General features: G+C 43.0%; 1 protein-coding gene across 7 annotated transcripts in view; it reads right to left on the bottom strand.

Moving 5' to 3' along the window:
* ADGRF5 (adhesion G protein-coupled receptor F5) overlaps nt 1-21,698 on the bottom strand; it is a 104,950-nt gene that overhangs the window by 54,243 nt on the left and 29,009 nt on the right. For 4 of the 7 annotated variants that reach the window (XM_060021695.1, XM_060021701.1, XM_060021700.1 and 1 more), the window contains exons 1-2: nt 19,357-19,622; nt 4,019-4,144 (exon numbers count right to left, since the gene is read on the bottom strand). In XM_060021695.1, coding sequence (XP_059877678.1) covers nt 4,019-4,120 — 102 coding nt within the window. In that variant the 5' untranslated portion in view covers nt 4,121-4,144; nt 19,357-19,622. Of the gene's footprint in view, nt 1-4,018; nt 4,145-19,356; nt 19,623-21,698 lie in introns of those variants that run through there. The other 3 variants (XM_060021698.1, XM_060021697.1, XM_060021699.1) reach the window with 1 other exon arrangement.

The raw sequence follows: 21,698 nt of genomic DNA, 5'->3' as shown, positions 1-21,698 counted from the left end.
AGAACTGACAACTGACACTGCAGAAATACAAAGGATCATGAGAGATTACTGCAAGTAACTATATGCCAAAAAAATGGACAACCTGGAAGAAATGGACAAATTCTTAGAAAAGCACAACCTTCTGAGACTGAACCAGGAAGAAACAGAAAATATAAACAGACCAATCACAAAGAATGAAATTGAGGCTGTGATTAAAAATCTTCCAACAAACAAAAGTCCAGGACCAGATGGCTTCACAGGGGAATTCTATCTAACATTTAGAAAAGAGCTAACACCTATCCTTTTCAAACTCTTCCAAAATATAGCAGAGGCAGGAACACTCCCAAACTCATTCTACGAGGCCACCATCACCCTGATACCAAAACCAGACAAAGATGTCACAAAAGAAGAAAACTATAGGCCAATATCACTGATGAAAATAGATGCAAAACCTCAACAGAATACTGGCAAACAGAATCCAACAGCACATAAGAAGGTTCATACACCATGATCAAGTCGGGTTTATCCCAGGAATGCAGGGATTCTTCAATATATGCAAATCAATCAATGTGATACACCATACTAACAAATTGAAGGAGAAAAACCATATGATCATCTCAATAGATGCAGAAAAAGCTTTCGACAAAATTCAACGCCCGTTTATGATAAAAACTCTCCAGAAAGTAGGCATAGAGGGAACGTACCTTAACATAATAAAGGCCATATATGACAAATACACAGCCAACATTATTTTCAATGGTGAAAAACTGAAATCATTTCCACTAAGATCAGGAACAAGACAAGGTTGCCCACTCTCACCACTATTATTCAACATACTTTTGGAAGTTTTAGCCCCAGCAATCAGAGAACAAAAAGAAATAAAAGGACTACAAATTAGAAAACAAGAAGTAAAACTGTCACTGTTTGCAGATGACATGATACTATATATAAAGAATTCTAAAGATGTTACCAGAAAACCACTAGAGCTAATTGATGAATCTGGTAAAGTAGCAGGATACAAAATTAATGCACAGAAATCTCTTGCATTCCTATACACTAATAATGAAAAATCTGAAAGAGTAATTAAGTAAACACATCCATTTAATATTGCAACAACAACAATAAAATATCTAGGAATAAACCTACCTAAGGAGACAAAAGACCTGTATGCAGAAAACTATAAGACACTAATGAAAGAAATTAAAGATGATAGAGGGCTTCCCTGGTGGGGCAGTGGTTAAGAATCCGCCTGCCAATGCAGGGGAGATGGGTTCCATCTCTGGTCCGGGAAGATCCCACATGCCGCATAGCAACTAAGCCCATGCGCCACTGCTACTGAGCCTGTGCTCTAGAGCCTGCGAGCCACAACTACTGAAGCCCACATGCCTAGAGAAGCCACCACAATGAGAAGCCCACGCACTGCAACGAAGACCCAACACACCCAAAAATAAATAAATTTATAAAAATAAATAAATAAATAAATAAAGATGATAGAGACAGATGGAGAGATATACCATGTTCTTGGATTGGAAGAATCAACATTGTGAAAATGACTATATTACCCAAGAAATCTACAGGTTCAATGCAATCCCTATCAAACTACCAATGGCATTTTTCACAGAACTAGAGCAAAACATTTCACAATTTGTATGGAAACCCAAAAGACCCTGAACAGCCCAAGCAATCTTGAGAAAGAAAAACGGAGCTGGTGGAATCAGGCTCCCTGAGTTCAGACTATACTACAAAGCTACAGTAATCACGACAGTATGGTACTGGCACAAAAACAGAAATATAGATCAATGGAACAGGATAGAAAGCCCAGAGATAAACCCACGTACATATGGTCACCTTATCTTTGATAAAGGAGACAAGAATATACAATGGAGAAAAGACAGCCTCTTCAATAAGTGGTGCTGGGAAAACTGGACAGCTACATGTAAAAGAATGAAATGAGAACACTTCCTAACACCATGCACAAAAATAAACTCAAAATGGATTAAAGACCTAAATGTAAGGTCAGACACTATAAGACTCTTAGAGGAAAACATAGGCAGAACACTCTATGACATAAATCACAGCAAGATCCTTTTTGATCCACCTCCTAGAGAAATGGAAATAAAAACAAAAATAAACAAATGGGACTTAATGAAACTTAAAAGCTTTTGCACAGCAAAGGAAACCATAAACCAGACGAAAAGACAACCCTCAGAATGGGAGAAAACATTTGCAAATGAAGCAACTGACAAAGGGTTAGTCTCCAAAATATACAAGCAGCTCATGCAGCTCAATATCAAAAAAACAAACAACCCAATCCAAAAATGGGCAGAAGACCTAAATAGACATTTCTCCAAAGAAGATATACAGATTGCCAACAAACACACGAAAGGATGCTCAACATCACTAATCATTAGAGAAATGCAAATCAAAATTACAACGAGGTATCACCTCACACTCCTCAGAATGGCCATCATCAAAAAATCTACCAAAAAAAAAAATCTACAAACAATAAATGCTGTAGAGAGTGTGGAGAAAAGAGAACCCTCTTGCACTGCTGACGGGAATGTAAATTGATATAGCCACTATGGAGAACAGCATGGAGGTTCCTTAAAAATCTAAAAATAGAACTACCATATGACCCAGCAACCCCACTACTGGGCATATACCCTGAGAAAACCATAATTCAAAAAGAGTCATGTACCACAATGTTTGTTGCAGCACTATTTACAATAGTCAGGAAATGGAAGCAACCTAAGTGTCCATCGACAGATGAATGGATAAAGAAGATGTGGCACATATACACAATGGAATATTACTCAGCCATAAAAAGAAACGAAATTGAGTTATTTGTAGTGAGGTGGATGGACCTAGAGACTATCATACAGAGTGAAGTAAGTCAGAAAGAGTAAAACAAATACCATATGCTAACACATATATATGGAATTTAAAAATAAATGGTTCTGAAGAAACTGGGGCAGGACAGGAATAAAGATGCAGACATAGAGAATGGACTTGAGGACACGGGGAGGGGGAAGCGTAAGCTGGGATGAAGTGAGAGAGTGGCATGAATGTAAAATAGATAGCTAGTGGGAAGCAGCCTCATAGCACAGGGAGATCAGCTCGTTGCTTTGTGACCACCTAGAGGGGTGGTATAGGGAGGGTGGGAGGGAGACGCAAGAGGGAGGGGATATGGGGGCATATATGCACATATAGCTGATTCACTTTGTTGTACGGCAGAAACTAACACAATATTGTAAAGCAATTATACTCCAATAAGGACGTGAAAAAAATGTATCAGACACAGTTCTAAGGCATCTTATAAATATTAACTAATTTAATTCTCATAGAGATCAGTAAATAAATACTCTTATTTTCATCATTTTACAGATGAGAAAACTGAGACACAGAATCACATCAGTCTCGTGAGATTTCATAACCAGTAACACGCCCTGTCTCTGGTGCATGGAGTAGCCTAAGGAAAGAAGATCCCAAGGATTCCCACAAGGAACAAGGGGGTACTTATCACCCTCTTGAGTTGAGCTAAACTCCCATTAACTTCCCAAAGGTAAACGACCTGGCTAATTTGTTAGCAAAAAGCCTGGATGATATCTATGGCCCTTTCAACTATATCAGTCTGTGATTATAACACAGACACAAATGAACACCTTTTGAAATGTGTTCTAGTCTGATGCTGGAGTTCAAGTGAATACTTTGAGAGCATAGGTCCTGCTCAGTCCTCAGAATCTGCTTTGTACATGTTGTTGTCAGTTTCACAGGGCGGGGCTTCAGGCCTAGACCTGGCAAATTTTTCAGGAGGGAAGCCAGGAGGATGTTCCCTTGACACTACCACTGATTTCAGAGTGTGGCAAGGTGCAGCCCAGTAGATACCTTAACATCCACTTATGTTCACCACCCCCTCCCACCATTTGTGACATTTTCTCAAAGACCTTAAACATTTGTTTAAAGCAATTTCCGTCTGTGACATTCCCAGGAAATCAGAAAAATGTGACAGGGAAAATACAGCAGACAAGGATTTACTCACCGAAGGATAAACAATAGACTCTAAATTCAAGTTCAGTGTAGCTTGGGAAGAAAAAATCACAATAATCATGAAGCACAAAGTGGTTCTCCTTGGGGATTTCATGTCTTCAAGTTTGAGTTGCCTTGCCTGAAATGGAAATAGGATGGTTTAGAGATACAGTAATTCATTTATCAAACACAGAAAGAACTAGCAAACCCTGTCTCAAAGTTTGCACTACAAAAGGACCTTTTCAGTGAAGGGGAGAAAGGAAAAAGCATAAATACATCAAATGTAGACAACAGTGTCTGCTCCAGACCCCGGGTGAGGGAAGGATGGTGTTAGGAAGGATGGGGGTTGGGAGGGCTGGGGATGGTACCTGCAAACAGCACAAAGATGGCAGATGTCTGGGTACCTTTCCTAGAGACATAGAGAAGGAGAGAGGGAAGGAAAGAGAAAGGAGAAAGAGGAAAGAGAGGGAAAGCAAGAAAAAGGGAGAGACTACTCAGTACAAAGTACTTTTAACCTTGTGGTTCAGTACATAGCATATGAACAAAAGGATTCAGAGAACAGTACTTTCCTTTGCTATGTGTGACACAGTCTGATATTTTCAATTCTATTCTATTATCTTACACTATTTTTTTCTTTGAATTCTGGCAGTAAACCATTCCATTGACTTTATGACCCACATTAATGGGCTATGACCCATTAGTATGAAAAATTCTGGACTCAGTCATAAAAATACAAGTTGTATTTTAGAGATTTTTAGAGTGTATAATATGGAACATTGACATATATCTCAATATATTGATTTTTTTATAGCTATCTCTTTACAATGCTAGTAATGAAAACAAACTTTTTCAGCGACCAGATGAATCATTGTTGCATTTGAAAGTTAGAGTATCACGTGGAATAATCCCACCTCTCATGGGTCTGAGGACCACGACAAACTACTTTGTGTAGATTCCTTTCCTGACTGACATTTTTATGTCCATGTGTTTTTGTGAAAAGAATACTTGACTAAGGAGATATGGGTTAGGATCCAGGATGACTACAAACTAATTGCATCCTTGACACTTCTCTGCATCCAGTTTGCTCATCTATGAAATGGGGATACTCAGACCTCCTCTAATTCTCTCACAGACTTCTCTGAGGCTCAGATGTGACTAAAAGCCGTGCAGGGCTCCAGGGATGCCGGCTGCAATGGTTTCATCCTGACCTTAGTGGAATCCAGAGAGCCGCCATCAAGGACAGCTCTTGGTCCAGGCGTTGCCGGGGCCACCAGGGGACCTGACCAGGATAACACACGGAGAGACAGCCAAGACTTACATGCCAGGGAAGACTGTGTTTCAATCACCAGCTGTCGCTGTCTCCTTTTCCTCTTCCCCAGTGGAAAAGAAGGAAGAATAAGGCCCTGGAAAACTGAGCCAATTTGCAGATCTGGCAATCAAATACATTTTTAAAATTCTACAACTCAACAGCTTTTGGAAAACGCTTTGCAATTTAGGTTACAGGAATAGATATTTAAGACCAGATGCATCTACTGCAGGGAAAGCATAACCACTCATTCCTTGTTGAAGGGAGTAGGCTTTTGTGAGTGTGGAGCAGGCTGATTTAGCCTGGGGATAACAACTGTTTTGGGGATGAATCGGGTATTTTGGAGGGAATTTAATCTTTTTAGGCATTGACTTAGTGCACTGGACTGGCTGGTTCCAGTTTGAGGCAGTTAATCAAGGAGACGAATAGTAACTGAATAGTTAATGAGCCTCCCTTTGTACGTGATAGCCATGGAGGGACTCGGGCATTAAAGGAATTCAAGCTGACTCCACGTCTTTCTCTCGTCCCAGTGTTGGCCTTTGTCAGAGTTAGCAAGGATTATCTTGGTCATGATAATGACCAAATAAAGGGTCACAACCTAAATGGTCATGTCTGGCCCTTTTGTATAATAGCCACTGGCCAATACTGTCCACTGTCCCCATCTTCCCCCAGCCTCCCTGGACATAGCTCTTGATGAAACTGACATCCTTTTCTCTGTTGGCCTATTTTGTGGCCACAAAATCACAATTCAGTAGAAATACGGATACAGGAAGGACTGCACTGTGGGGAGGGGATGTTCTCTGGATACAGAAGAAAGAAAACAGCTACATACAGTCATCAGTTACATGGTAAGGGTGAAGGGCAGGTCCTCCACTTGAAGGAAGAAGGCCATCGTTTCGAGGGAGAGGTAATATTAAAAATATTTGACAACCAATATGGCGCGAGCCTGACCAGTCTGAACAGTGATACCAACTGAAGATCAATTCAGTTTTTAGGGTTCCTGCTACGTTTGGGGAGAGGCTTCTGAAGACACACTATTCTCACCTATATCAATAAGGTCTCAGTAACCGTCCAGCCGTTCTCATCAGTGAGGAATCTAGTGGAGGCGTTTAACTTGGCTAACAGGGAACAGAATCCAACGAAAAGCCCAGAGTAGCACCCCACGTCAAGGCAATGTATCTTCAGTAGGGCCCCTTTAATGGTAAATCCCTGAGAAGTTTATATTTATTCCAAATTCCTGCAGTAAATGGCAGAGCACAACTAAGAAACTCAGAGACAAGCAGAGGCAGAAAGGGAAAGGAACATATCTGATGTCATTTCCAATTTCTTTCTCCTTTTACATTATAAATTCTGGACACTGTCTACTAAAACTCACCAACCTATATGAGCCTGCTGTGTCTTAGAAAAAGCTGGGAGATACGACCTCATGCTCAGGAGTAACCCTGGGGAGATGAGCAACTTCCTGGCTCCTCAGACTCTGTCTTCCTGTCTGTGAAGTTAGAAGAGAGGGGGAGGGAAATCAAGCACCCTGACATCATAAGCCTCCTATGCCAGGAAGAAGTCGCCAGGACTCTCAGCATCGCTGCACTTGGAGGACGAGGGCCTGGGTTCCTTGGAGCGGTCTTTAACAGCATTCTCTTTTGGAGGGATGTGGGCCAGAAACATTCATCGTGAAACTGACCTGAAACACATCAGGGAACGGTTCTCCCAAATCTTCTAAACAACCAGTGCTTCAGATCAGCTGGTCTCCAGGAAACCCTTCATCAGCCCTGAGCTACCGCGATTTGCTGGAGGGGGTGGGAGCAGGAGTGAAGAGGCTTGTATACCTTGCAAGTTTAGAAGCCTGTTCTTGAAATGACCACATCTGTGTGGTCTGACGACCCAATGTCATCATCAATTTATGATTCCAAGCTCTGTATAAATAGGGCAATCGTGAGACTCGTTCTGGGAATGATTTCCTAAGCTCTACACAGCTCTGCCCTCCCGGTGCTCTCTGGTGTTCTCGGCCCCTCTCCCCTGGGGACCCCAGCCTGGATACTCTCCTTGGCTCCCCCTGGGGAGAAGGAAGGCAAGAGGTGAAAGCAAGCCCACATTTGATCAGCCTCTGCCCAGGTGCCTCGTCCTTCCTCCAGTCCAGGGCTCTGCTCCTGGCTTGGTCCCTGAGCACAACCCCTCCCCTTAACATTGCCTGGGTACCACCACCCTGGAAGGAAGTTCCCTGGAGTATTTGAGCATCATTTGCTTAAATGGTTCTTATCCCTGCCTGCACGTCAGAACAAGCACCTGGGGAATTTCTCTTTTTTTTCCTTTCCTCTTTTCATTTGTTTATTTGTTGTTTTAATATCATGCCAGACCAATTACATGAGCATTTCTGGCAGGGTAGGGGACTGAGCATCTGTATCTGTCCCAGCTGTTTCTGATGCAGAGGGAGGTTTGAGGTCTGCAGGTCCACATTTTCAGCATCCCATTGCTCTACCCACACTCCTGTCACTTTCCATCACCAGCCTATGGTCCTCTGTCTACTAAAGAAACTACATAGAAACAGAATCTTAAGGGGGATGCATTTAGGAGGCAGTCAATCAATGGTGGATGAATGAATGGTTTCATGGGATTATGGACTCAAATGTGATCTACCAATAGTTTTTGATGCAATTAAGCAGCCAAGTCTGTTATTTGAGGTTGTATTATATATCTCACATAGAATCAATCACGGTGCACAATTACGAACCAACAAACACTGAGAACTTTCTGTAGGCCTAAATTCATGCCACGCATTCATGGATTGACATGAGTCATGGTCCTTGTTCCTAAGAAGTTCTCAATCTCATCGGGAAGGCATGCAACAGAGACTGGAAGAAAAAATGTAAGTTTAAAAGATGCTATTTACTAATAGCCTGCTAGGTACCAGGCACAGCCCTCAGTGCCATTACTATGTTCATTCACTTAATTTGCCTCTCACAATAAGCCTGTGAGGTAGGTGTTTTAATCCTAATTCATAGATGAGGACGTGAAGGGTCTCAGAGAGGTTACCGTACTGACCCAGGCGGCCCAGCTAGTAAGTAACAGAGTGAGAATCGCCCCCAACTTGGCCTGTCTCCAACGTGAGCTGCAGTGTGAAGGGATGAGATGACTGGAGGAGGTTGGACAGGGGGAAGTTGGGTGAGTTTGGGAGTGACCGAGGTCGCCAACCAGACCCTGAAGGATGGGTAACGTTTTAATGTAAAACGGGAAAAGAAAAGAGAATCCCAGGCAAAGGAGGAGAGCCTAAGCAGAGGCCCTTGTCTCTGTTTAAAGGGAACAAAGCAGCCCAAGGGGCGATGTTTAGCTGTCCCTTGAATTCCTTGTGGACGTTGCCTTGGTCAGCTTGTCCAACCACTGTGACGAAGGCTCAGCCACGGTCCCTGGGTGTGCATTGCTCTCCTGAGCGATCACCATCAACAGAGAAGGCAGAGCTACTTTTTGCTCTGACTTGGAAAGAAAATGAATGTAAGGACATTAGGGGTCCAGTGATTCTCTCCTTCCTATAACAGACTGTAGTGGAAAGAGCACTAGCTTTGATGCAAAACAGGCCTATGTTCTGATTCCAGCTCCATCACTTAGTAACTGTTGGTGAGACACTTAACCCCATGGAGCCTCAGTTTCCTGATGTGAATAATGGGGATCACAGTACCCGCTTTGCAGCATTGTTGTAAAGATTAGAGATTGTGCCCACGAAGCACAAGAAAGCCTGGTCACAGCTGAATTTCTTAAGGGCTGAGTTGTGTCCTCCAAAATTAATGTGTTGAATTCCAACACCTCAGCAGCTCAGAATGTGACCTTATTTGGAGACAGGGTCTTTAAAGAGGTCATTGCATCAAAATGAGGTCATATGGGTGGGGCCCTAATCCAATATATCCAGTGACCATGTAAGAGGAGATTAGGACACAGACCCACGCAGAGGAATGACCACATGAAGACACCAGAGGAAGACAGCATCTACAAGCCAAGGAGAGAGGCTTCTGAAGAAACCAATTCTGCCAACACCTTGATTTCAGACCTCCAAGCTCCAGAACTGTGAGAAAATAAATTTCTGTTGTTTAAGCTACCCAATCTGCAGGACTTTATTACAGTGTTCCTAGCAAACTAATACAGAATTCAATAAAAATGATATCTCTTTTTATTTTTTATCACTCAAAAAGTATGAGTGTGGCCCTCTGGTCTGCTGCCCAGTATTTACTATTTACTCTGGGAATGTTTTTATGAAAATTGAAAAATGGATTATTGGTGTGTCTGAATAGAGCATAAAACATACACAGTTTAAAACTGAAAGACAAACGAGAATTCATGTCTAGTTCAAGCACTCTTGCCAGCCCTCTACAAACACACACACACACACACACATACTAACACACACACACACATGCACGCACGCACACCTCTTAGTTTTTTAGATGAGAAAACTAGGGCCTGGCAAGGGCTATGTGTCTCAAAGGCAGCTAGGGGTTGAGTCAGTCAGGACTGAAGAACTCAACCAAGGATTCTTAAAATTCTATCAATAGATAATAATGTTGTCCTACAGTCAGACAAGTTGTTTGTGATAGGATGGTGGAGAATAATTATCAGCAATGAAGATGGTGATGATGCTGATGGTGATGATGATGCTGATGGTGATGCTGGTGATGCTGATGGTGATGATGCTGATGGTGATGATGATGCTGATGGTGATGCTGATGGTGATGATGATGGTGATGATGGTGATGCTGATGGTGATGATGCTGATGGTGATGAGAATGCTGATGGTGATGATGATGGTGATGATGGTGGTGATGATGGTGATGCTGATGGTGATGCTGATGGTGATAGATCCCTGTCATTTACTGGATCTGTTTCAGGCATGGTGCTAAGCTCTCTCCGAGGATTATGTCATTTAACCCTTTCAATGATCCTATGATACCACTAAATTATCCCTAATTATTCCATATTCAAAAATGGAAATGGAAGGTTAGAAGGATGAGTAGCTCACCAAGATTGCACAGTTGATATGTGGTAGTGACAAAATTATAAATTTTGCAATCTATTCCATTGGGAAAAGGTACCATTTGGCCTATGAGATCTTCTCAGTGGGATATCAGTAAGACTAAATGAAATACTTTCTCTATATGGACCTTAGACCAGGCAACTGAATTCTAGCCTCACTTTGGCACTGATTGGTTCGTGAACTGGGGCAAGTCACTTCACCTCTCTGAGTCTCAGTTTTCTTTTCAGCAAAGCCAGGGAGCTGATGGCCCCTGGTGACTTCAAATTTGGGGTAGAGGAATTGTCCTCTGAAGGTACCAAAATTTCTCACAATTATTTCAAATCCATTGTAACCTCACTTAGGCTTCTGAGCCTAATCGTAACTATCTCTTGCACTTATCTCTCACATCTCTGGTTGACTACACAAGTCCAGGCCTTCACTGCCCCTCACATGCACCACTGCGATGGCTGGATTCTTTTCCTCTCTGTGCATCACCTATGTAGATGCAAGATTGACCTTCTGGAAGTGCTCTTCTCATGTGTTACCTCTGTTCAGCTCCCAGCTGCCTTCGGAACAAAGGCAATGGCTTTTGCTGATGCTGAAGGCCTCATGACCTGGAGCTGGCTTATTTAATAAGCACCTATCATATTTTCACTACTGTAGCTGGTTGCTTTTTCATAATTTAAAATAGTGCAAGAGATTTCCCAGTGTTCATGCAAAAGTAATAATATGAACATTAATCTTTGAGACTTAATCCTGGGAGTGGGGAAGGGTAGTTATTACGGTCAAACTATTTTTCAGTTTTTGGCAAAACCAAAGTAATCCTGTCATCATTTACTTGGTTTCTTGGTCTCCCTTTTTTTCCTGTCCCTTTGCCTCAACATAATCACCACATATTTAAATTCTATCCACCCTTTAATGCTCAGGCAGACGACTGCCTCCTGGTTGGAGATTCCCTGCTCTGTTCAGCTATAAATGGGAGGTCAGGACTTGTGAATGTGGTGGGCACATAAAACTCAAGGTATTTGGTTAAAAAGTGGAGGAGAGAGTAGCGATTCTTCCCATAGGTAAACTGCTTGGTTTCTGTGTCATGCACAGAAGGTGATGTTATATGCATGGCTTTCTTTTTAAGAAAGGAAGAATTGCATTGCATGCTAGGACACTAACAGGGGAAAGCCATGCATCTTACTAATCCTTGGCCTGTGTGTGACTAACTAGACAGGTATTGTATCCTTTGAAAAAGCCAATGGTATATCTTCCTATGCCCCGTTCCCTATGTTCTGGGGCACATATATCTATATTATGCTACTACTAGAGAATAATTCAAAGCAGAGTTCCTCCTGATGGCAGGTGATGAATGGTAGTATGAAATTTCAGGTCTTCCATTGCAAATTTGACTGAGATTATTATTCTTTGCTCAGGGTTGCAATTAAGACAGGATGTCATCAATAACCTCCCTCCTGAATTGCAGAAGTGCAGATTAAAAGTCCTCAAGGACGACTTTAAGAGCCTGCCTTCACAGATCTGTATTTTCAAACACAGAAGTGATAAAACTTACCTTTGCTGACCTTATCTAATGAGATGATTCATCCGTCACACATGCAGAACTATAAGCTAAATATTTATTTAACACAAACACGAAACACAATACCAATGAAAGAACTGCCTTGAAATTTTTTTTTTCTATTTAATTTTCCTTTGCCTTAAAATAAAGTCCTGCAGTAGCATTGTGTCAGGGTCGCTCAGTCCTATCAGATTACAGAGGAACATTTGTTTGTACACAATGGGGTCAAGCTTTCTAAAACACACTGCACATGTGTGTGGCATTGATAACCTTTTATCCTTCTTTCCTTGTTGTAAATCACTGGAGGATTTTAACCTTTGAGCAAGAGATTGCCATCTCCACGAAAACATTAAGTTCCTAACTCTGCTCTTATCTCAACCATCTTGCTACTTTCATTTACCACATGGAGGGGTTTCCCTAAGCCCTGGCAAGACAATGCATTTCGACTGCCATATGGGGTTGGCTGCCAGGCTGTTTAGAGCCTCAGGGGACTTGGGTGTTGGTCCAAACCTTTACAGTTCTGTGGTTCTACTCTTTAGGAGGTGAGATTCAAAATAATAGAGTATTCTAATAACAACAATAGTGGCCCAATCAGAGCAGTCCCTGGTCGCTGCAAAAGCAGAGGCCTCGGGGCCCTCATTGCCAGTTAGTGGGGAGGTCTGTGCAAGGGTCCAAGGCAAGCAACTGGGTGACCGAGGCAGAGGGGGGAGGGGGCACTTCGGACAATCCAGGGGCCCCGGGCAGCAGTTATTTATCTACCTTGTGGTTTCAATTATTCCAACATTTTAATATTTGGAGGGGCCATCTTAGCCCTCTGTGTTCCCTCCTTTCCCAGCCCCCATTCACTCCATATCTCTGACATCAGGCATTGGTGTCCTTAGCCAGTGACTTCACTTCTCTTAAATTTCCATTTTGTTAGACTTTAAGAATAATGTCTGTATGTGTGCTACTTAAAATGAAAAAAGTATTATTTTTCCCCCCAAATACAGTACCCTGAGAAGTCATGGCCATTCCAAAACTTCCTTAATCTGGTTGGTCTGACTTTAGTCCTCACCTTATTATGAAAGGTATTTTCTAAAGGGTAAGCTGGGACAAAGTGAGAGAGAGGCATGGACATAGATACACTACCAAACATAGATAGCTAGTGGGAAGCAGCCGCATAGCACAGGGAGATCAGCTCGGTGCTTTGTGACCACCTAGAGGGGTGGGATAGGGAGGGTGGGAGGGGGGGAGATGCAAGAGGGAGGAGATATGGGGACATATGTAGATGTATAACTGATTCACTTTGTTATAAAGCAGAAACTAGCACACCATTGTAAAGCAATTATACTCTAATAAAGATGTTCTAAAAAAAAAAAAGTATTTCCTTTTTTTTTTTTTTTTTTTTTGGTGGTACGCGGGCCTCTCACTGCTGTGGCCTCTCCCGCTGCGGAGCACAGGCTCCAGACGCGCAGGCTCAGCGGCCATGGCTCACGGGCCCAGCCGGTCCGCGGCATGTGGGATCTTCCCGGACCGGGGCACGAACCCGCGTCCCCTGCATCGGCAGGCGGACTCTCAACCACTGCGCCACCAGGGAAGCCCACATCTATAGTTTTAATTATCAGTTTATTTCCACCTTGATCTCTTTGCTAAATATTAGGAGCATCTTTCCAACTGGACTATTCCACCTGGGTGTAAATTCAGCTCACCCAGAACTAATGTGTCTCTTCTCTCCTAACCCACCTCTTCCCAGGTTTGCCAGCTGCTGGCTTCATTCTTCAGTTTCACAGACTCACAACCCCACAGGTATTCCTGGTTACACGAATCGAGGGCAGGAGTCGGGGGAGCAATTCAACCATTCGCTAAGTCCTGTAAATACCTCCACTGCCATGTTTTCTTTTCCTCGGCCTCCATATTGGTGTGGACATTACCATCTCATCATTATCACTATCACCGGGATGACTGCAGCAATCTCCTGAACCCTCCCTCCTTTCCTCCCTGTCCAATATCCAATACCATCAGCTGATTCTTTTGCCTAGAACACTATTTTTCATAGATTGCTACTGTACCACATTCAAGTACTCTGAACATTCTCAAATGCTCAGAGAATTCACCTGGCAAGCATGGTCACCGCAACCTAAGGAAAACCCAGCCCTGCTACATTTTTCTTCCATGACACTTGGATACAGAACAGGCTGACCTACTCACAAGCTGTTATTGTACCTTTTTTTGCAAAATGTGTCCCAAATATTAACAACAAATATTGGTTGAATGGATTGCTAGCTCTTAGCTTCTTCTCACACTATTCGTGGCAGCTGAAATGACCCACTCCTCCCTTCTGAGATTTACTCATTATTTCAGGTCTTGCTTATTCCCTTAGTAACAACAGTTGCTATCATTTATCAAGCCCTCGCTATATGCTGGCATTAGACTAAGCGCTCTGCATGTACTAGGCTCATTTAATCCTTAAATCCTATATTGTTTGAAATAGCAATATCCCCATTTTACTGATGGAGAAACTGAGACTTCGGTAGATTAAATCACACCCCCCAAGTCACACAGTATGTAGCCAACTCTGTTGCCGAATCCGAGCTCTTACCCTTTATAGCACATGCCTCTTTTCTTGTCTTTCGAGCCATACATCATTCTTTGGACTACTCTGCATTTCTCTCCTCCGCTACTCTGCTGGCCCTGGCATTTGGATTTTTTTGCAGCACTGTTGTGGTTTTTGGAGCACAGCGTAGGAATTAGGCCTCTGGACTGGTAAGTCAGGCTGCCTGAGCTGGAATCCCAACTTCCCTACTTGCCAGCTTTGTGTGCCTCGGGCAACTTACTTAAAACTCTGTGTCCTTTTGTCTATAAAGTACGTATTATAATAGTACCTGAGGTATTGGATTATTGGAATAACTATATGACTTAACAGTCTTTGTAAAGCACTGAACACAGTGCCTGGCACATAATAAGTACTCAGTAAATATTACCTGTTATTATTAAAATTCCCAAGGCCTGTGCCTTGCCTCCCATTCCGAGTATAAGCTGATTAAAGGAAAGGATTCTCTGTCTTTGTAATTCCACAGCTCTTTGCACACCTATCACCGTAAATGCTTCCACTAAGCTGTGACTTTAAAGGTTTCACCTTTGTGATTTTCTTTTAGGAAACAGGCAAGACGCCAGTTATTTTAACCATCATCACTAGAATCAGACAACGTGAGTTGAAATGCTGAGCTGGTAAATAACGTGTGAATTCATAGCGCCTCAACACAGATATTTAACCCAACAAGCCTTCCTGCAGCACCTACTCTGTGTTGAAACTCCCAGGACCTGGGGAAACTGAGGCTGAGAGGCCCCACCCCCACCCAGTGCTCCTTATAAAGGAGACAAAGATTATAGCGATGAGTGATACTAATTTGGATTTTACTGAGAAATGTCAGCGAGGAAGTTTCTAGGGACACATCTTCTGATTAAAAAACAGCTCTGGGGATTCCCTGATGGCGCAGTGGTTAAGAATCCACCTGCCAATGCAGGGGACACAGGTTTGATCCCTGGTCCAGGAAGATCCCACATGCCGCAGAGCAACTAACCCCGTGAGCCACGACTGCTGAGCCCACGTGCCACAACTACTGAAGCCCACGCACCTAGAGCCCGTGCTCTGCAACAAGAGAAGCCACTGTAATGAGAAGCCCAGGCACCGCCACGAAGAGTAACACCCGCTCGCCACAACTACAGAAAAGCCCGTGCGCAGTAACGAAGACCCAACTCGGCCAAAAATAAATAAGTAAATAAATAAAATCTATTAAAAAAACCCAAACAGCTCTGAATTATTGTCTATCTATCTATAGATCAATCCAGAAAGTGGCAGATCATGCAAAGGATAATTAGTATTTCTTTTTCTGGGAACTGAGACACATGTTAAAATGACACTGAGTAGAATAGATGACCCCCACCCCCGTAGTCATTTGGCGGCAGAAGAGCACGTCCTGTTTACCTAGAACATTTCATCTGATTTTGTAAACTCTGCAAGTAACAGGGAGCCCATGAACCTGCAGGGAAGCCAGTGGGGTTGTTCTGATTTAAACTTGAAAGGCAGTGCCATTGTCTGGGGAGTAGAGATGCCTCTTCATTCTCACCTGCAGACGTGAGACGGGACTGTTCCTCTCATAAATAGGGCCGCCAGAATCCTAATCCATGATGTTCACAGCTGCTGGGGCTCCTGCCCCCAACTTCTCGGCTCCATGAAGCGGTTATCACTTCTGCTTCTCAATTTAGACTTTATCTCTTACAGTTTGGACTCAGTGGTTCTCAACCCTCACTGCATAACAGAATCACTTTGGAGGTTTAAAAACAAACGAACCACACAAAAAAACCATGCCCGAGCCGTTTCCCCAGAGATTCTGACTCAGTTGTTCCAGGGAAGTGTCTGGGCATCGTTTTCTTTTTGTTAAGTTTCTGGGGGTGATACCAATGGACAGCAGGCATTAGAATCTGCTAAAATCTGGACCAGGCAATAGCTTAATCTGCCTACAGACTTCCAGCACAACTGGGAATCCATGTTGCTACCAAGTTGATAGAATCTAGCCAATCCCATTCATTCTCTATTCCACATGACTTTTATCCTTATGTTGGAAAGGCAGACATCTGGGCTTCTTCTTATTTCAGTGCCCCCAAAAGATTAATTGTGAGATGCTGAGCAAACAACGAAACCTCCGAGCCTCTCATTTTTGTATTCCATAAAATGGGAACAAGTTACCTGCTTTACCTATGACATGGTGAGGATGAGGCGGTCTCTATCAGGGGCTAGCACTGCACAGTAGGGTAAAATGATTAACTGAATTACCCTGAGAAAGAGTCAAGGCAGGCAAATTTAACAGGATGGTCAAGAAAGCACCAGAGAATGTCCAAAATCAACAGGGCCAACTGGCCCTCTAGTTTGGGGTAGAGAAGCCTTGGGAAGGGCAAGAAGATGCCAAGTAGCAACTGAAAGTATTTTGTGATTATTCTTGGACTTGACGTTGCTCATGCAACTTCATTCCAGATCCTCTCTCCATGACCCATACCGACTAGTTCACAGTGCTTTCTTCTTATTCACTTGTCTCATAATAATGTATGGAAGGAAAAAAAAAAAAAGGCCACCTTTTTACAGAAAGCTAGAAGAAATAGAAAATGAACCCATCTGTTAAACCCAACTATTATCCACTAAATGAAAAGGGAATCTCTCCCACACTCTCCCCATTTTCCCAGAGCCAACCACTTAATCTAGCTGGCTAGCTATCATCTATCTATCCACCCATCCATCCATCCATCTATCTATCTGGTTAATTTTCTTTTCTTTTATTTTCCAGAACAGGATGCCTTTGATGGCCTTCAGGAGAGAGGCCCAAGCTACTAGTTGAAAAATCTAGAATTTAATCCCTGGGAAATTGTTATGAATACTATTAGTTGCCAAAACCAACACAAAAATAATAATGCCGAAAATGAATAAAACTCTTCCAAACTTTTCTAAATATTAAAAGAGCTGTTCACATTCCCCATGTATTAGTTTTTCTTTCCAGTGAGAGGAAGGTATTGTTAAAGAACAATACATGGATCTGACAATGCGAATTTCTTGTACTCCTATGTGCCCTGACTTGTCCTAAGAGCTGGGAAGACAGAAAAACAAGTCATTTAACTGGTAACATACACAGCAAACAACTGATGGGATAAATTTGGGGAGGGAAAAAAACTAATGCATATCGGGTGTGCGGGACTTGAAAAATTGTTAGGCATAGTCTATTATAGTACGAATATAGTCATGCATTACTTGTGTAATTCAAAAATGAAAGGCCCCAAACATTAGCCCTTTATGAAGGGAAAAACTGAGCTGCAGTGAAGTGGTGTGGCCTGGCTTTCTACAAAGTACAAGAAAACATGGTTTAAACCCAATCCAAAAATGGGCAGAAGACCTAAATAGACGTTTCTCCAAAGAAGACATACAGATGGCCAAGAGGCACATGAAAAGCTGCTCAACATCACTAATCATTAGAGAAATGCAAATCAAAACTACAATGAGGTTTCACCTCACACCTGTTAGAATGGGCATCATCAGAAAATCTACAAACAACAAATGCTGGAGAGAGTGTGGAGAAAAGGGAACCCTCTTGCACTGCTGGTGGGAATGTAAATTGATACAGCCACTATGGAGAACAGTATGGAGGTTCCTTAAAAAACTAAAAATAAAACTACCATATAACCCAGCAATCCCACTACTGGGCATATACCCTGAGAAAACCATAATTCAAAAAGAGTCATATGCAAAAATGTTCATTGCAGCTCTATTTACAATAGGCAGGACATGGAAGCAACCTAAGTGTCCACTGACAGATGAATGGATAAAGAAGATGTGGCACATATATACAATGGAATATTACTCAGCCATAAAAAGAAACGAAATTGAGTTATTTGAGTGAGGTGGATGGACCTAGAGTCTGTCATACAGAGGGAAATGTCAGAAACAGAAAAACAAATACCGTATGCTAACACATATATATGGAATCTAAAAAAAAAAAAGGTTCTGAAGAACCTAGGGGCAGGGCAGGAATAAAGACGCAGACATAGAGAATGAACTTGAGGACACAGGGAGGGGGAAGGGTAAGCTGGGACGAAGTGAGAGAGTGGCATGAGTGTAAAATAGGTAGCTAGTGGGAAGCAGCCACATAGCACAGGGAGATCAGCTCTGTGCTTTGTGTCCACCTAGAGGGGTGGGATAGGGAGGGTGGGAGGGAGATACAGAGGAAGGAGATATGGGGATATATGTGCACGTATAGCTGATTCACTCTGTTGTACGGCAGAAACTAACACAACATTGTAAAGCAATTATACTCTAATAAAGATGTTAAAAAAAATGGTTTAAGCAAACCACACATCATAGGGCATTTCCTTCCTTCTAGAACACTCGAGACAAGCCTGCCTGCTCTTGATCCCAGCACTTTTCCTGACATCCTTCCCAGCGCTGACCTGCAAACCCCCTTTCCCCTCAGTCTGGGTGGGGCAGCATCTTACATTTCACATTCCCAGGACTGCCTGGGACCTGAGGATACCCATGGCCCTCCTGCTACACTCGGGGTAGCCTCCCCTGCTGCCTGGCATGGAAACACTCATATAGCAATTCAAAAATACTCTGGTCTTTACGGTATTTTCTGGCTCAGGGATGGGAAAACTCATTAAAAAGAAAGAAAAAGAAAAGGAAAGCTTTTTTTATTTTAGAGGAAATCCTAAAAGCATCCCAGCTCACTGCCTGACACTCAGTCTCCCTAAACGCAGTGTCACCAACTTAACCAACAGCCTGCATGCAAAATGCCCTTGACCAGACATGCTCTGTGCTCCCAACACACATGTCACAGCTACAGAAAAGAAAATCAGGCAGAGGGTCGTAACTGAAAGATGACTTAAAGCAGTGTCAGAGTGACCTAGCTGCCCCTGAGATCTTGCTACAAAGAGAGACAGACCCCCATTAGGAGAAATGCCTGTTACCTTCCCAGCACCGTTGTCCCAGGCCGGCTCCTGCTCTGATCAGACGTCTAACAAACTTCCAGGTCTCCACTACGAGGCCATTCACCCCACAGCCTCATGCTCGGTGAAGGGAGAGTCAAGCAGGACTCGTCGGGAGGGCTCAGGCAGGTCCGGCAGCTCCAAGCCGAGCTTAGTCTCGCTGCTGACCAGTGCCTTCCTGCCGTGGTCCTCCGAGCCTCACAGGGCCATCCCCGATGGCTAGCCGCTGTTTGAAAGCAAGAAGTGATTTCTGGTCCTCTTCCCTGGATGGCGCATGCGATTTCCCTCACGCCCATGGGAAGTCCTTCAGGTCATTCTTATCTGGAAACCTATTCACTGAGTGGCCAGACTTGTTTGGCCAATGCCCTAGTTTTTGTTTTCCTTTCTCCAAGAAAAAGTTCAGAAAATGAAACCAGAGAGAACCCCAAACGTGTTAGAGCTCGTGGCCGGTGTAGGATGCCTGGTTTAAACCTTTGAAAGATGTCCACTAAATGAGATTGCGTTTTCAGAAAGGAAATTACAATTATCAATGAGTTTCCTTTCTAGTGGCACCAAGAAATCAGAGATTTAAAAAGTCTTGAATACGAGAAGACCTAGTGAGGTTGTTTAGTCCTAGCCCTGGGCTTAAGGGAGGGTTGCACTTCAAATATGTCACATTCAGGGGCATCCAGTTCTCCCAGATTTCCAGGGAAACTCTATGAATATTTGTGCATCTAACTACAAATTCTGTAACACTTAAAATATCATCTCAGTAACACTAATGTTTAAAGATAAGGAGATAGCTGGAAAAAGGCAGGTTGCCAGGCTGCAGTCAGGTGGTTGGGTTTAAAATAAATTAGAATCACTATGTATAAAATAGATAGTCAGTGAGAACCTACTGCATAGCGCAGGGAACTCTACTCAATGCTCTGTGGTGACCTAAACGGGAAGGAAATCCAAAAAAGAGGGGATATATGTATACATATAGCTGATTCACTTTGCTGTACAGCAGAAACTAACACAACATTGCAAAGCAACTATACTCCAATAAAAAATTTTTAAAAACTGAATTAGAATCAGAATCAGAGTTTTTGAGCTGAAAGTGACCTTACTCATCCTCTTTTTACAAGGGAGGAAACTGAGGTTCAAAGAGAAACAGTGATTTGCCCAAGGTCAGAACACAGATGGGAAGTAATAGGTGGTCATCTAATTGTTCTTAAACTTCAGCATGGGGAATGAGCTTCAATTTCCTACTCTAAAACGCTGCCCACAGAAAGTCTGATGAATGGCTCCTGTTCTAGAGCCCAGGAATCTGCATTGTAAGTGCTCCAGTAAGTCTGACGCAGGCCGTCCCCAGACCTCATTGAAAGAAACCCTCCTAGTGTCAGGACTGTGTGTCAGTGCCAGGACCCCAGAGTCAGACTGTAGGGGTTCAAACCATAGGGCCACTGATTCCTATTTCTGTGGCCTTGGACATGTTATGAGACCTCACTGAGACTCAGTTATATTATGTGTGAAAGTGGAATAATAATACTGCTGAGGCAGTATATTCTATAGGCTCTGATAAAAGCCTGGCATAGAGGAAGAGCTCCGAACTGGAGAGCTGGGCTCGAATCCTCCAAGCTCATGGGGCTTCCCTGTCCCACACCGTCTCCTTCCCTCCTCACCAGCCTTCCTTTCCAGCCAGAGCTATCGCCCCGAAGGCAAGTCAGCAACCACCAGTCGTACTCAGGCTGGGGGCAATGGTGAAGTATTTTGGCAAAAACAAGATGAAACTTCAAAATATTATTATTCTACTTCTCGGTACTGATTCTAAATTGTATCCTCCAGCCCACTCCACGCCATTGTGGAAGATGTTGTTGGTTGCCCCCTGACAGCTTACCCTCCATTTCCTCCCTGCTGCCAGCCTGGGCCTGGCTGTGCTCAGGGGGTGCCTTGTGATACGGGCCCTGGGTGTGCTTGGACATGTGGCACGCTGTGGATGTACTTTACCTCTGGATTTACTGTCAGTGGCACAGTAAAGGGCCTTATTATTTAATCCAGTTCTAACGGCATTACCTATAGTAAAGTGTGAATCACTATAAAAAATAAATCTTTTGATTCTATAGAAAATACTCACTGTCATACAGAGTGAAGTAAGTCAGAAAGAGAAAAACAAATATCATATAATTTTCCTTACATGTGGAATCTAGAAAAATGATACAGATGAACTTATTTGCAAAGCAGAAATAGAGTCACAGATGTAGAAAACAAACACGGTTGCCAAGGGGGCAAGGAAGGGTTTGATGAATTGGGAATAGGGATTGACATAAACACACTACTATTTATAAAATAGATAACTAATG

The sequence above is a fragment of the Delphinus delphis genome, chromosome 10 (assembly GCF_949987515.2).
Source record: "Delphinus delphis chromosome 10, mDelDel1.2, whole genome shotgun sequence".
Taxonomy (NCBI): Eukaryota; Metazoa; Chordata; class Mammalia; order Artiodactyla; family Delphinidae; genus Delphinus; species Delphinus delphis.
Note: the sequence above shows the minus strand (reverse complement) of the source record. Positions and strands in the feature narration are given on the sequence as shown.